General features: G+C 37.7%; 1 protein-coding gene across 2 annotated transcripts in view; it reads left to right on the forward strand.

Annotated features, from left to right (window-relative positions):
- Positions 1–15489, forward strand: part of PTPN4 (protein tyrosine phosphatase non-receptor type 4) — a 220490-nt gene that overhangs the window by 51272 nt on the left and 153729 nt on the right. The window contains exon 3 of one of the 2 annotated variants that reach the window (XM_064382839.1): positions 3288–3405. The exons of the other annotated variant lie outside the window; for it this stretch is intronic. Coding sequence (XP_064238909.1) covers positions 3288–3405 — 118 coding nt within the window. The remainder of the gene's footprint in view (positions 1–3287; positions 3406–15489) is intronic. 2 annotated transcript variants of the gene reach the window in all.

The raw sequence follows: 15489 nt of genomic DNA on the forward strand, positions 1-15489 counted from the left end.
TTTATTATTCTATTTTTCCATTTACCTTTTGAATTCTATACATAATTTTTTTTTTTTTTTTTTGAGACAGAGTCTCACTCTGTTGCCAGGCTGGAATGCAGTGGCTCAGTCTTGGCCAACTGCACCTCCGCCTCCTGGGTTCAAGCGATTCTCCAGCCTCAGCCTCCTGAGTAGCTGGAACTATAGGCGCACACCACCATGCCCACTAATTTTTGTATTTTTAGTAGAGACAGGGTTTCACCATGTTTGCCAGGCTGGTCTCGATCTCTTGACCTTGTGATCTGTCCGCCTCACCCTCCCTAAGTGCTGGGATTACAGGCATGAGCCATCGCACCCAGACTCTATAATTTTTAATGTATAAGTTTGTTTGGTTTCTACAAAGAAAAGTGACAGCTGTAGTAGGAGAGAAATTAGTAATAGTGTTATTACACATTTTTTTGAATGTGCAGGTATTTCCCTTTGATGATTCATTTTATTTGTTTATGATAAACTTCAGAGCTCATAGTTTAGGCTTTATTTTGCAGTTATTTAATTTTTTTCCATGTAAAATCTGGATATTGATAGGCACTTGATACATTGAATAGGTACTTAATTTTAGCACTAGGTTAATTTACAGCTTTGGATTCACTATATATATTTTTTGACATCACTTACTTTGAATCACTGTGAGATGACTTTCATTTTTCTTCATCAGGAATATCTTGTGTGGGAAGTGTGCTAGTTCTTTATATCCTTCATTTTTTAAAATGTCTTAAGTTTTACCCTAGACTTAATTGATAGTTTGGGTAGAGAATTTTAGATTGAAAATAATCTCTCAGAGTTTTGAAAATACTGCCTTCTATTAATGTTGCTGATTAGGAGTCTGATACTATTCCAATTCCTGATTGCTTATGTATGGCGTATTGTTTGTAGACATTTAAAAAATGTTTTCCTTTTCACATTTCTTTTTGCTGAAATTTCATGTAGATTGTTCATGAAATCCACCAGCTTGCAAAATGACACGCTTTGGCTCTCCACTATGCCCGGTGTCCCTAGATTTGAAGTTTATCTTAGAATATTTCAGGGGAGGTATTGAATTGAGAACTGAGGGACATAACTGTTCCTTACATGGATTTTCAGTTTTTAGCCTCATGCTTTGTCTTGCCGTTTCTCATACTTATCCTCCAATAAACGTTTGAGCCTTTCTGTGTATTTGACTTGCTTCCTGTTGGTATCCCTCTCTGCAGGTATTTGGTGTTTAGCTCTGCTGTCTCTTCCACATGCTTTTTATCTTCCGAAGTGTTTTAGTATCTCTTTAGATATCTTCTCTCTTTTTGTTGTTCTTGTGGTTTTTATGTTTTTAATACATTCTTTTTTTTTCCCCTTCAAATTAATGGGCTTTCAGGAATGAATAAAGGTAAACACATTTTTAGTCCACATTTAGTCCATCACATTTAACTGTGGGTTTAAGCATTTTTGAACAGTAAGTTATTAATTCTTCTTTCTTTAGAATAATAACAACAGTGGATGTTGGTTTGCCATGAAATTTTAATCACGTTATTATATTTTAATTAAAATCAAGTTTTTATTTTTGAAATTTGCCTCTCCCATATTTCTATTTTACATGCTTTTTAGGGACTATAACAAGAGTCACCTTTGTAATCAAGTATTCAAATATTGCAATCTTATCTCAGCCTTTATTGTTTTACTCTAACTGCTTCTGCAGTGATTATCATCTAGTTAAGAAATTCATCAGTTTATCAAGGCTCATTTTGTTTGACCTCTAGGAGCTTTAAAAACTGTTACCTCTCCTTATTTCAAGGAAAGCTCTCTTCTCTGTGATCACATTCTGGATATACTTCATCTGTTTCTCACATATTAGTATTCCTTGAGGATTTACCATTGTCTTTTGTGTCTTTTCACTTTCAATTCTTTCCTGGTTGCTGAAGATTGTCTTACCCGTTTTGTCTAGTCTGGAAATCTTTCCTCAACTCAAATTCTGTATCTGCTAAAGATTTAAATGGCAGTTTAAAAATCTTTGAAATTTTTTTTCTTTTTTTCTTTTCTTTCTTTCTTTTTTTATTTTGAGACAGAGTTTTGCTCTTACTGCCCAGGCTGGAGTGCAGTGCTGCAATCTTGGCTCACTGCAACCTCCACCTCCTGGGTTCAAGCGATTCTCCTGCCTCAGCTTCCCAAGTAGCTGGGATTGCTAATTTTGGATTTTTAGTAGAGATAGAGTTTTTCCATGTTGATCAGGCTGGTTTCGAACTCTTGACCTCAGGTGATCCGCCCACCTTGGCCTCCCAAAGTGCTGGGATGACAGGGGTGAGCCACTGTGCCTGGCCAATCTTTGAAATATTTCTTACCGAGAGAGAGGCTGTACTCCCTTTACTTGAACCTTGGTGAGCCTATGTGAGTGCCATTTCTTCCAATAGAATCTGTTGGAAGAGAAGTTGCATGACTTCCCTTGCTAGCTTAGAAAAGACCCTTCAGCATGGTAAACTCTGGAAGAGCATTTAGCTGCCTTATAAGAAGTCTGGCTCCCCTGTGGCCACCATGTGGAGACCCTGTGGATAGTCAACATGGTATATAAATATATCTTTTTGATATTTTGTCTTTTCATATTCATTTAGTTCAGAATATTTTTAAAATTTTCTCTGGACTTCCTATTTTCCCTATGCATTATTTATATGTATGTTGTTTAGTTTTCAAATAGTTGAGGATTTTTAATGTATTTTTTATATATCTTTCTCATTTATTTCTATTACAGTGCTGTTATGGCTAGAGAATATACTTTATGTGATTTCAATTCTTTTAAATTTGATAAGGTTTGTTTTAAGGGCCAGATAAATAGTCCGTGTGCATTTAAAAAAGATATCTATTTTACTCTTTTTTTTAGTGGAAAGGCCTGGAAATATCTAAGCCTTTAGATATTAACTTAGGTTAAGTTGGTTAGTAGTGTTTTTATTTTTTATATTTGAAAAAAATTGAGACACGCTGTCACTGTGTTGCCCAGGTTGGTCTCCAACTCCTGGGCTTAAGCTGCCCTCCCACCTCGGGCTCCTAAGTAGCTGAGATTTGTGTTTTTATATCCTTGCTGCATTTCTTTTAACTTTGTTCTATCAATTATTGAGAGAGTAGCATTGAAGTTGAGTATAATTGTGCATTTATCTATTTCTTTCAGTTATATCAGTTTTATCTTTTGTATTTTGGAGCCCTATTGTTAGATACCCTCTTGGGACTGTGACTGTTTTATCATTATGTAAGGAGTTGAGTATTTAACTTTTTTTTTTTTTTAATTGAGACAGAGTCTCACTCTGTTGCCCAGGCTGGAGTGCAATAGTGCGATCTTGGCTCACTGCAACCTCTGCCTTCCAAGTTCAAACAGTTCTCTTGCCTCAGCCTCCCAAGTAACTGGGATTACAGGTGCGTACCATCATGCCCAGCTAATTTTTGTATTTTTAGTAGAGATGGGGTTTTCCATATTGGCCAGGCTGATCTTGATTTCCTGACCTCAAGTGATCTGCCTGCCTTGGCCTCCCAAAGTGCTGGGATTACAGGCGTGAGCCACTGCACCCAGCCAAATCTAAACATTTTAAAGCCATATTAAAACAAAGCAAGTTTTTCTTTGGTACTTGTGTAGAATCTTTCTGTAAACTGACACTTGAATAACTTCTCTCAGCTTCCCACCTTATGGAAGTTATTTTGTTTGTCAATATGTTGTCCATCTATCAACTTGCTTAACCCAAGATATTATTTATTTTTAATAGTTTTGAATAATATTTAGAATGTGTTTCTGTAGAAATAGCTTTTTATAGGTATCCAAATTAATATTACCATAATTATACTAGAATATGTATTAATATCTATCAAGTAATGATGTGTGTTTATTATTTCCACAGAGTTTTCACTTTTCACATTTGTTTTAGTTATTCTTGTCAATAACAATGTGGGGAGGCAATTATCTCTTTTTTACAGATAGATAAATCAAATCCATGGATTTTGTGGCTTGCCCATAGGCACATGCTAAGTAGTAGAGCCAAGACTAGAATCCAAGCCTTTTCTTTTTTTTTTTGAAATGGAGTCTCACTCTGTAGCCCAGGCTGGAGTGAACTGGTGTGATCTTGGCTCACTGCAAACTCTGTGTCCAAGGTTCAAGTGATTATCCTGCCTCAGCCTCCCAAGTAGCTGGAATTGTAGGTGCCTGCCACCATACCTAGCTAATTTTTGTATTTTTAGTAGAGATGGGCTTTCACTATGTTGGCCAGGTTGGTCTCAAACTCCGGACCTCAGCCCACCTTGACCTCCCAAAGTTCAGGGATTACAGATATGAACCACCACGCCCTGGCAATCCAAGCCCTTTGACCCTTCAAACCGATATTTTTATTTCCCACACCATCTGCTATCAATTGGATGGTCTTCTCTTTCATCTGTATCTCTTTGTGTACAGTGACATAAATTTAAAATTTTAAAGTTATGGCCGTGAAAGACCAAAGATAAATAGTCTGTGGTGTTGTTTTTCTTTTGTTGAACATAAGAATGTAATAGTAAGTTATTAAGGAAGGCTTATTAGACATTCAGATTGCTGCTTTTCCACCTCAATTTTATAGGTCTGTGCTGGGACCCAGGTGTGTATATTTTAAATGAGTACACAAGATAATTCTGATGCACATATTCTCTGGCCTTACAGAGAAACACAGTTGGGAGAGATGAAGATTGCCTTGGCCTCATTAACATTCTATAATTAGCCATATATTTACAGAACACATTTTCCTGTTTGTTCATTGCATATATCAAGTAGGACAGAAATCAAAATTCATGTTAAACCCTAGCTGCACTATATACCTATTTTTCTCCTAACTCATGGAGTAGGGTTTTCTGTTTAGTGTTTTTCTAATGAGAAAATAATCTGTACAAGGGTAGTCTTTAGCAAGAGATTTTTAGCCCTTATCAGGAACTATAAACTCTAAAGGAACTGTAAAGTCTAAAGCAATGATTCTTAAATGGGGCAGAGTTTGCACTTCCCCAACCCAATTCCCAAGGAACATTTGGCAATGTCTGTAGGCATTTTTGGTTATCATAATTGCATGGTGAGTGCTACTGGCATCTAGTGGGTAGAAGCCAAGGATGCTGCTAAACTTCTTTACAATACGCAGTACAATCCCTCCCCTACCCCTCACAATAGAGGATGATCCTAAATATTAACAGTGTCAAGGTTTGTTGGAAAACTGTGCTCTAAGGTTAATATTCAGTAAAATATTTTTGATGAGTAAATTAATTTTTAAAATAATCTTTACTGAGTGTGGTGGCTCATGTCTATAATTCCAGTGCTTTGGGAGGGAGAGACGGAAGGATTGCTTGAGGCCAGGAGTTCAAGACTAGTTAGGGCAACATAGCAAGACCCCTTCTGTACAAAAATGAAAAATAAAATTAGCCAGGCATGGTGGCATGCACCTGTAGTCCTAACTGCTTGGGAAGCTGAGGCAGAAGGATTGCTTGGGTCAAGAGTTTGAGGTTACACTGAACTGTGATCGCGTCCCTGTACTCCATCCTGGACAACAGAGTAAGATCCTGTCTCTAGGCCAGGCATGGTGGCTCACGCCTGTAATCCCAGCACTCTTGGGAGGCCGAGGCGGGTGGATCACCTGAGGTCAGGAATTCGAGACCAGCCTGACCAACATGGAGATACCCCATCTCTACTGAAAATACAGTATTAGCCGGGCGTGGTGACACATGCCTGTAATCTCAGCTACTTGGGAGGCTGAAGCAGGAGAATCGCTTGAATCTGGGAGGCAAAGGTTTCAGTGCACCAAGATTGCGCAATTGCACTCCAGCCTGGGCAACAACAGCAAAACTCCGCCCCCGCTCCACAAAAAAGAGGACCCTCTCTCTAAAAATAAAATAAAATAGTTTTTTAGCTGCAGTTTTCATCCAACTAGGAGTTTCTTCTTCAAAAAACTGAGTCAAGTGATTTTGTTTTGTCTGTAGCTGGACTCCTATACATACACATTTGCTTCCTAAGTTGGTAGTGTGCATTGTGAGAATACTTGATGAAGGTCACTGAAGATATTAATCACACAATGGGTAAATAGGCATGACTGCATCAACAAACTGATTGATAAATCTTTTATCACCCTGTAGGGGGGAAAATCTATTCAAAGGATGGCAAAGAGGAAAGTAGAATGTTTCAAGTACTAATTTTGAAGTAGGGAGTATTTAAAATACAAAGTAAAATTTGCAGGTTTTATGTGTATCAGCATTACATGAGAATCCCCATTGGGCTGTTTACTTGCTAATTTTCTTTGGCCAAACAAAAACTTCCTTCCAGTCTGAATGAATGTGAACTAGTATTTTATTGAGGATTTTGGCAGTACGTGTGGAGCAGAAATAACTTATTAGAAGTATAGCATATATACAGTAAAGAACAAATCTTAAATGTAAGACAAGAATTTATAAAGTGAAATTTCCTGTGAAACTGTCACTGGATCAAGATAATAGAATATCACCAGTACTTCAGATGCATTTGTTGTGCTTCCTTACTGTTATTATTTGTCTCTTGCCTAAAAGTAGTCACCATTCTGAGGTCTATCATCATAGTCTAGTTTTGTTTTTGTTTTGAATGTTACTGAGTTAAACTCTATGAGATTGTGTTTTTATAAGTTTAATTATCAGCAATTTCATATATATAGTTCAACCTAAGTATTTTTTCCCCATTGCTGTATAATATTCCATGTATCGTAGCTAGTGTCAATAGATGGCCTCCTACACCATACACTTGATATTCACATCATTATAAAGTCCCTAACCCCTTGAATCTTGGCTGGCTTCTGTGACTTACTTTTAACCCCGACAGTAAAGTTACCCTTTGTGACTCCCAGTCATAGGAAGCCTTGCAGCTTCCAATTGGGTCTCCTTAGAACACACAGTCTCAGGGACAGTCCATTTTAGACTTCAGCTGTCGTGCTGCGAGATGTTCTCACCATATGGAGAAGCCATATGTCAGTGCTCTGGCCATTAGCTCCAGCTGACCTCCCAGCCAACAGTCAGCATCAGTTGCAGCCGTATGAGTGAGCCATCTAGTACATCAGATTCAATCAAATTTCTGATGACTTTGCTATCTGCTGTCTAACTGTAGCCACAAGTGAGAACCCCAATATGGGCCCAGTCAACCCACAGAACCATGAGTAATATTAATAATTATTTGTTTTATGTTTATGTATTTCTTAGCATTTTGGTGTATTTGCTGCACAGCAGTGTATAATGAGATATCATTGCATGAATATACCAAAATGTATGCAATTTACTGTTGGTGGACCCTTGGATTTTTACACTTTGGGGTTACTATGAATACTGTAGCTCTAAACAATCTTATAATACATATATTGGTGAATATATGCATATACTTCCGTTGGACAAATATCTGAGAGTGGAAATGCTAGGTCAGCTTTAGGAGATACTGTGAAACAGTTTTCCAAAGTGGCTATAGGTACGTATGCTCCAGCGGTTTATGGGACTGCATTTGTCCCACATCCTCAACAATACCTTATGTTTAAAATTTTTAGCCAATCTGTTGCTTATGCTGTAGTATTTTATTGTGGTTTTACCTTCTATTAGTAAATTTTCACAACATCTTTTCACTTTCTTTTTCTAGCATCTTTTCACTTTTTTTTTTTTAACATAAGTAGAAGGCTCTACAATAAAAAGTATAGCACAGTAAATGCTAGATGATAGGAATTTTTCATTTCCATTATATCTTCGGGACCACCATAGTATATGCAGTTTATCATTGACTGAAAAGCAGTTAATATGGCACATGACTGTACTGAAAGCTTTCCCCTGAAACTGGAAACAAGTTAAGAATGTCTGCTTCCCACCACCCTTTATTCATTGTGATTTTTGGGTGTTTTGGTTTTCCCATATATTTGTTGACCATTTAGGTTTCCAGTTCTTATCTCACTTTGTCTGTGGTTTGTCAGTGATTTTTGTTTCTCATCCTAAAATTTCCTACTATGAGGAATTTGTCCATTTCTTCTTTTTGGACTGTCAGCTTATTACATTGTGTTTTTTTGTTTTATTGAGATGTGATTCACATTAAAGTGTATGATTTATCCATTAAAAGTGTATAGTTCAGTGTTTTTTATATATTACAGAATTTTAAAAAGTTGTTAAATGTAGATAACGAAATTTACCACTTTAGCCATTTTTATATATACAATTCGGTGATATTAAGTTCACAATGTTGTATAACCTTTCATGTCTATCTATTTCCAACTTTTTCATCTTGCCCATCAGAAACTCTAGTCATTTGGCAGTAGTTTCCATTATTTTCCCCCCTCAGCTCCTGTTAACCTCTAATCTTTGTTTCTCTATGCATTTGCCTAGTCTGGATATTGCATGTAACTAGAATCATACAATATATGTCTTTTTGTGTTTGGCTTATTTCACTTAGCTAAATGTTTTCGAGGTAGCATGTAACATGTATCACAACTTTCTCTCTTTTTTTTTAATTCCAGAATAATGTTTCATTCCATTCATCTGCTGACAGACACTTGGGTTGTTTCTGTCTTTTCTTTATTGTGAATAATGTTGCAAACATTGACATACAAGTATCTGTTGAAGTTTTTGTTTTCAATTATCATGTGATCCAGAAATTCTCCTCCTAGATACGCACTTAAGTGTTTAACTTTTGAGAAATTGCCAAGCTGTTTTACATGGTCACTGCACCATTTTCAATTCCTACCAGCAGTATACCAGCGTACCTATTTATACATATCACCAACACTGTTGTTTTCCAGGTGTTTTTTAATAGCCATCTTAGTAGGTGTTAAGTGATTACATTGTAACCCATTGTAGGTTAACACTATTTTTGAGACTGCAGTCATGTACTGCATAATGATGTTTCATGGGCCAGAGTCACAAAGGTGTATTCCTATATTTTTCTCCAAGACTTTTGTAGTTTTGGCTATTAATTTTAGGTGCAAACTTAATTTGGAGTTAATTTTCTGTATGGTATGAGATAGGGGTCCAATTCATTCTTTTGTATGTGGATATCTTTTTGTCTCAGCACCATTGTTGAAAAGATAATTGATATGGTTTGAATCTGTGTACCCACCCAAATCTCTTGTTAAATTGTAATCCCCAGTGTTGGAGGTGGGGCCTGGTCGGAGGTGATTGGATCGTAGGGGTGGTTTCTCATGAATGGCTTAGCACTATTTCTCTTGGAATTGTCCTCGCAATAGTGAGCTCTCAAGATATCTGGTGTAGCACCTCCACCCTCTCTATTTATTTATTTATTTTTTGAGATGGAGTCTTACTTAGTGCGCAGGCTGGAGTGTAGTGGCGTGGTCTCGGCTCACTGCAACCTCGACCTCCCAGGTTCGAGTGATTCTCCTGCCTCAGCCCCCAGAGTAGTTGGGATTACTGGCACCCATCACCATGCCTGACTAATTTTTGTATTTTCAGTAGAGATAGGGCTTCACCACATTGGCCAAGCTGATCTCAAACTCCTGACCTCAATCCCCCCGACCTCGGCCTCCCAAAGTGCTGGGATTACAGGCATGAGCCACCATGCCTGGCTCGCCCCTCTCTCTCCTGCATCTGCTTCTGCCACATGAGACACCTTGCTCCCTCTTTGCCTTTCGCCATGATTGTACATTTCCTGAGGCCTCTCCAGAAGCTGAGCAGATACCAGCATCATGCTTCCTGTATAGCCTTTGGAACTGTGAGCCAATTAAACTTCTTTTCTTTATAGATTACACAGTCTCAGGTATTTCTTTGTAGCAATCTGAGAACAGACTAATACAATAATTCAGCAGTACCCAAATTTTTTGGCAGCAGGGACCAGTTTCAAGAAAGACAATTTTCCATGGACCAGGGGTGGCAGTGGGGGGTGGTTTTGGAATGAAACAGTTCTCCCTGAGATCTGGCATTAGTTTCTTACAAGGAGTGTGCAGCCTAGATCCCTCACATGCACAGTTCACAATAGGGTTCATATGTCTATGAGAATCTAATGCTACCATTGATTTGAAAAGGTGGAGCTTAGGCGGTAAGGCTTGCTCGCTCAGCACTCATCCGCCCAACACTCATCTCCTGCTTTGCAGCCTGGTTCCTGGCCATGGACCAGTACTGGTTCATGGCCTAGGGGTTAGGGACACCTGCAGTAATTCATTTCCACTTGAGTGGTTTTGGCACTCTTGTTACAAATCAACAATAAATGGAATAGTTTATTTCTGGACTCTCTATTCTTTTTTATTCCAATGTCTATCCTTATGGAAGCTCCACATTGTCTTGATTTTTTTATAGTGTTGTAGAAATTTTTGAAATCAAGAAGTGCAAGTTCTCCAACATTGTTTTTTAATATTGTTTTGGTACATACACATTTAGGATTGCTATGTCTTATTGGTGTATCTGCCCTTTTGTCATTGTATAATAATTCTTTGTCTCTGTTAAACTCTTTAGCTCTAAAATCTTTTATTGATATTATAGGTTATATGAAATCTTTTATTGATATCATTTTATTTGATATTATAGGCATGTCTTTCTTTTGATTAATGTTTGCATGGTGAATCTTTTTTATCATTTACTTTCAATCTACCTATATCATTATATTTTGAGTTTCTTTAAGACAACATGTATCTGGGTCATGTTTTTTATATATACTCTGCCAGTATTTGAGTCCTGGTTGAAATTTGAATTCCTACAGAGAGGACTTTTATTTAGTTCTGCAAGTAACCAGGTGGCACCATCATACCAGAACCACTTGAAGTTTATTTTTTCACTTGGCTTTTCTGACTACATCATAGTAAGTTCTGAACAGACAGACAAGTTTTAATTTTATTTTTTAACTTACTGTTTTATTTTTCTTTGCCATTCCATGTGCCATGATTTTTTTGTTGCCTACTTTTACTCTGTGAATACAGTTCCTATAAAGCTTGTGGGTCTGTTATTATATATTCATCCTGAATAGACCTCAGTATCACTTTTGATTCCCATATGTATTCTGTGATCAAAACTGGAGGTAGAAAACTTAAGGACTAGAAACTGACCTTAACAGTTCTTACTAGGTAGGCTCCTTGGTTTCACTTTGCTTTGGATCTTTGTTTCTACCTTTTTTTCCATGCTAACTCAGTAACAGACTAAAACAAAAAGTTTTTGAAAATAATTGACCTGGCAATTTTATTGCGTTTGACAGGAGTTTTCTGTAATATGTAATCTCCTGTACTGTCTGTCAAAAATGGAAGTCATTTTTTTTTTTTGGTGTCTTTATTTGCACAGAAAGTTTTCATTTTAATAATAGTCAGATCTATTTACTTGTTTTCTTTATTGTTCATACTTTGAGATCTTTTCCTAAGAAAGTTTTTCCTATTTTGAAAATATAAGGATATTCTTATAAAGTTTCTTTCAGAAATTTTATAATTGTGCTTTAAATTTAACTTGAATTTTTCTGTATGATGTGAAGTAAGATTCAACTTTTCTTACTGATTTTTAAATTCGATTCCCCGCTCCCCGCCATTTTTAAGGAGATATTAGTATATTTTTCTCCTTTATTCTGTTAATGTTATTAATTACATGTCCTGTATTTGCGATACGGAATTTTCCATGAAATCCTTGTGTCTTTTTTTGCTGTGATGCAAAATTAGTTTGCTAATATTTTGTTTGAGGTTTTTGCATGTCTGTACCTACATGTGATTTGCCTTTATGCATTCTTTTACATGTACTCCTTCATAAATTAGAATCATAAGACTAATTAGGTAACATTCCCTGCTTTCCCATTCTTTGGAATAGTTTAAGTAAACTGGAGATTATTTGCTCTTTGAAGGTTGTTAGAACGCCACAGGTTTTATAAAATTTTTCAATGTCAGATGATTTTTATATGTGAGATCTTAAAGCATTTACTGTTTTTTTTTTTAATGGTTATAAGTCTACGTGCTCTATCATTCTGTTCCCTTTTTTATTCTGATCTGTTTGTTTAATTTGTTTCTTTCACTTTCTTCATTGTTCTTATCTAGACTTGTCAGAAGTTTGTTCTTAATCTTTTTAATCCATCTTTAAGTAATTTTGTAGTATAGTGCAGTTTGGATTTTGATTGTTTTATTCTTTCCATGTGGCTATCTAGTTGGCTTATTGTTATCTCATTGAAAAAGACCTTCCTTTCCCCATGCTCTTTAATACTACTTTGTTGTAAATAACGTTTATGTAGGTCTGCTTTCTGGGCTCTTGGTGTATCTTCATGCCAATCCATATTGTCTTAGTTATTTTAGCTTAATAAATAATTATATTGGATAGAGCAAATCCTTTTATATCTTTGATACTTTTAATCAATTAAGTTTATAATCTCTATAGTTCTAAGTATTTGAAGTTTTAAAGGGATGTAATTGAGACCTGGTAACTCTTGTTAATAAATTGATTACTCTTGTGTCTTATAATTTTGTATTGTGACCTGGTCATCAGGTAAGTGTTAATTCTGTGAATCATCTTCAGTTGGAGTTAAAGATGTGTTCCTTGACAGATGTTTTATTTTTACCTAGATTAATTTTTTTTAATCACAGTGTTCTATCTTTGGGGTTCTATAAACAGTAGATAATGTATAATCAAACTATGTGAGACTTCTTCGTTCAGCTCCCATGTGGAGGCAGAAAAACTTATTTGTTCTCATCCTGGGCTTAAGGGAAGATTTTTTTTTTTTCTCCTAGTCTACCTTTTATTGAGAAATGTTGCTATCCAGACTCTGGGCTTTCACTGGGAAAGACTTAGTTCTGTATCTCACCTTATTTAGGCCCAGGGCTGCAGATTTTCCCACTTGTTTGTGATGAACCCAAATTGCTTGGTTATTTTTTCCCTCTCTTTTTTTCCAGTGCCCTCTTGTTTTCTTATTGATATATAAAATTTGTACATATTTATGGGTATATGTGATATGGGATGCATGTTACATGCACAGAATGTATAATGATTAAGTCAGTGTTTAGAGTATCCATCACCTTGAGTATTTATCATTTCTATGTGTTGGGAATATTTCAAATTTTCTTTTCTAGGTATTTTGAAATATATAATACTTGTTTTTAACTATAGTCACCCTACTCTACTGAGGAGCATTAGTATTCCTTCCATCTATTTGTTTGTACCAATCAGACAACTTCTCTTCATCACCCCCCCATTCACACTCCCTTCCGGTGGCTTGCTTTTAAGAAATCTGTCCTTGGCTGGGTACGGTGGCTCATGCCTGTAATCCCAGCACTTTGGGAGGCTGAGGTGGGCAGATCACGAGGTCAAGAGATCGAGACCATCCTGGCCAACATAGTGAAACCCCATCTCTACTAAAAATACAAAAATTAGCTGGGCATGGTAGCGTGCACCTGTAGTCCCAGCTACTAGAGAGGCTGTGGCAGGAGAATCGTTTGAACCTGGGAGGTGGAAGTTGCAGTGAGCCAAGATTGTGCCACTGCACTCCAGCCTGGGTGACAGAGCGAGACTCCATCTCAAATAAAAAAAAAAAAAAAAAAAAAAAACCTGTTCGTGATGGCCCTGGCACAGTTTACACCCAACTTCTGTTTTTCCTTTCTGCACACTGGAGATTTCTTTTCAGCTTAGATATGCAATTAAAAGATTATTTATTAATATTATCCAGCATGTCTAAGTGTTTTGTTCCCGAGATTTCTAGATTATCTAGTCTACCATATTGCTGGAAAAAGAAGTTGGTATTTTAAAATAAGTTACACAAAGCAATTGTGTATTTTTGGCTGAAAGAATTTCCCCCTTCAGGTGGGAGTACTAAATATAATACCCTTCCATTGTTGACACAGTTAAAATATTTCTTTAAAGCAAAGTATTGCATAGTGGCTCTAAGCATGGACTCTGGAGCTTGATAATATGGGATAGAGTGTATGTCCTGCCACTCATTACCTGAACGATCTTTACAAGTCTGTGTAATCTCCCTGTGCCTGTTTTTCATCTTTAGAATATTAATAGTACCTATCTCATAGGGTTGTTTTCCTGATTAAATAAACCAGTTCATATACACTGAACTACAGTGTCTGGCAATAGTAAGCAATGAGTAAGTTTAGCTATTACTATTGTTGTTATTATTAACTTCATTAGATACAACTCTTACTTAGAGCTCTTATCCTGTCTGGGAAAACTTTTCCACTGGCTTCTGTATAGACACATTTTTCCTTTTCAACGACAGAGTCTATATATTTGGAGTACTGTATTATTTGGTTTCCCCTCTTCCTGTTTTATAAAGGAGCTCAGGGCAAAAAAAGGAGTCTATTGTCATTTCTTTAAGCCACTACTAAATTTTAAGTTATCCATCAGTAAGTAATCTTTTTCTTAGCAAAATCAGTATGTTTATGTTACCTCTTAAAGTTTCTGTCTTCTCAAATGCCTGATGTAGGTGATGGGGGAATGGAGGCAGCTAACCACCATGGCATGTGTGTACCTATGCAACAATTCCACAAGATCTGCACCGGTACTCCAGAACTTTTAAAGTATAATTTAAAAAAAAAAGTTTCTGTCTTCTCTTATTAATCACTCCCCCAAATGAAGATGTATTCCTATGATATATTCTTCATTCAGTGCCCATGACGTTCATGGAGCCTTAGACACCACACAGTAGAACTCTGGAACTGCTGATCAGGTCTTTCTCATAGCTTAGGGTTGATGAAACTGGCTGGCCTATGTGGCAAGAAAAATTCACCCAAGACTACTAGCTAGCCAAATAAGAATTCAGCCTTAATGATGGCAGTGGCAGCCTGTCTGCAGCAGCCACTGCAAAGATACTAGCTGCAGCGGGGGCTGCACAGCCAGGACTGTGCACTCCATGGAGCCTGCGAGAGCTCCATGGTCCAGGAAGTCCCTCAGCCCCCACAAGCTCAGAAGTACCTGCTCCCACTGCCTGACCTCTCCTCACTCCCAATGCCTGCTCCAATTTCCAAAGTTGAGGCCGAGCCCAGATGCTGTGGCGACCTGGCTGGGTGTATGCATGCTCAGGGTGGTGCTGACACACCAGCCTCCTGCTGCCTCAGTCCCCTCTGGACTTCGGGCGCTGATGAGCACAGGAGGGAGACCTATGGAGGACTGAGGGTGGCTCAGCACGGGCCTGCAGGCAACCCTTGGCACCAACAGCCAGGGCACCGTGGACAAAATGATTGATGGTGGCAGGAGACAGACAGGCGCCTGGGTGTAAAGGGGCTGGTTCCTGGTGAAGCCTCACCGTTAGTCAGGCCAGGGATGGCCTGAAGCATGGGGACTGGGCTGTCAGTTGAGTCCACAGTGGGGAGGAATAACTTAAAGTGCTTTTTCTGGGCCCACCTGTGGACCAATTAGCCTGCACTTCCTCCCTTTTGAAGTCTCTAAAATCAACCCGACTCACACAGATGTCAGGACTACCAGCTGTGGGTAGGAGCTACCCACTTTGGGTCAGGTCTCCTTGACACTTTGGGACAATCTGTCTCTGGAAAGGAGCTACCCACCGCGGGTCTCCTCTGCACTGAGGGCTGGACACTTACCTGGACA

This window comes from Aotus nancymaae, unplaced genomic scaffold (genome assembly GCF_030222135.1).
Source record: "Aotus nancymaae isolate 86718 unplaced genomic scaffold, 86718_ANA_hifiasm-v0.15.2.pri h1tg000029l, whole genome shotgun sequence".
NCBI classification, from domain to species: Eukaryota; Metazoa; Chordata; class Mammalia; order Primates; family Aotidae; genus Aotus; species Aotus nancymaae.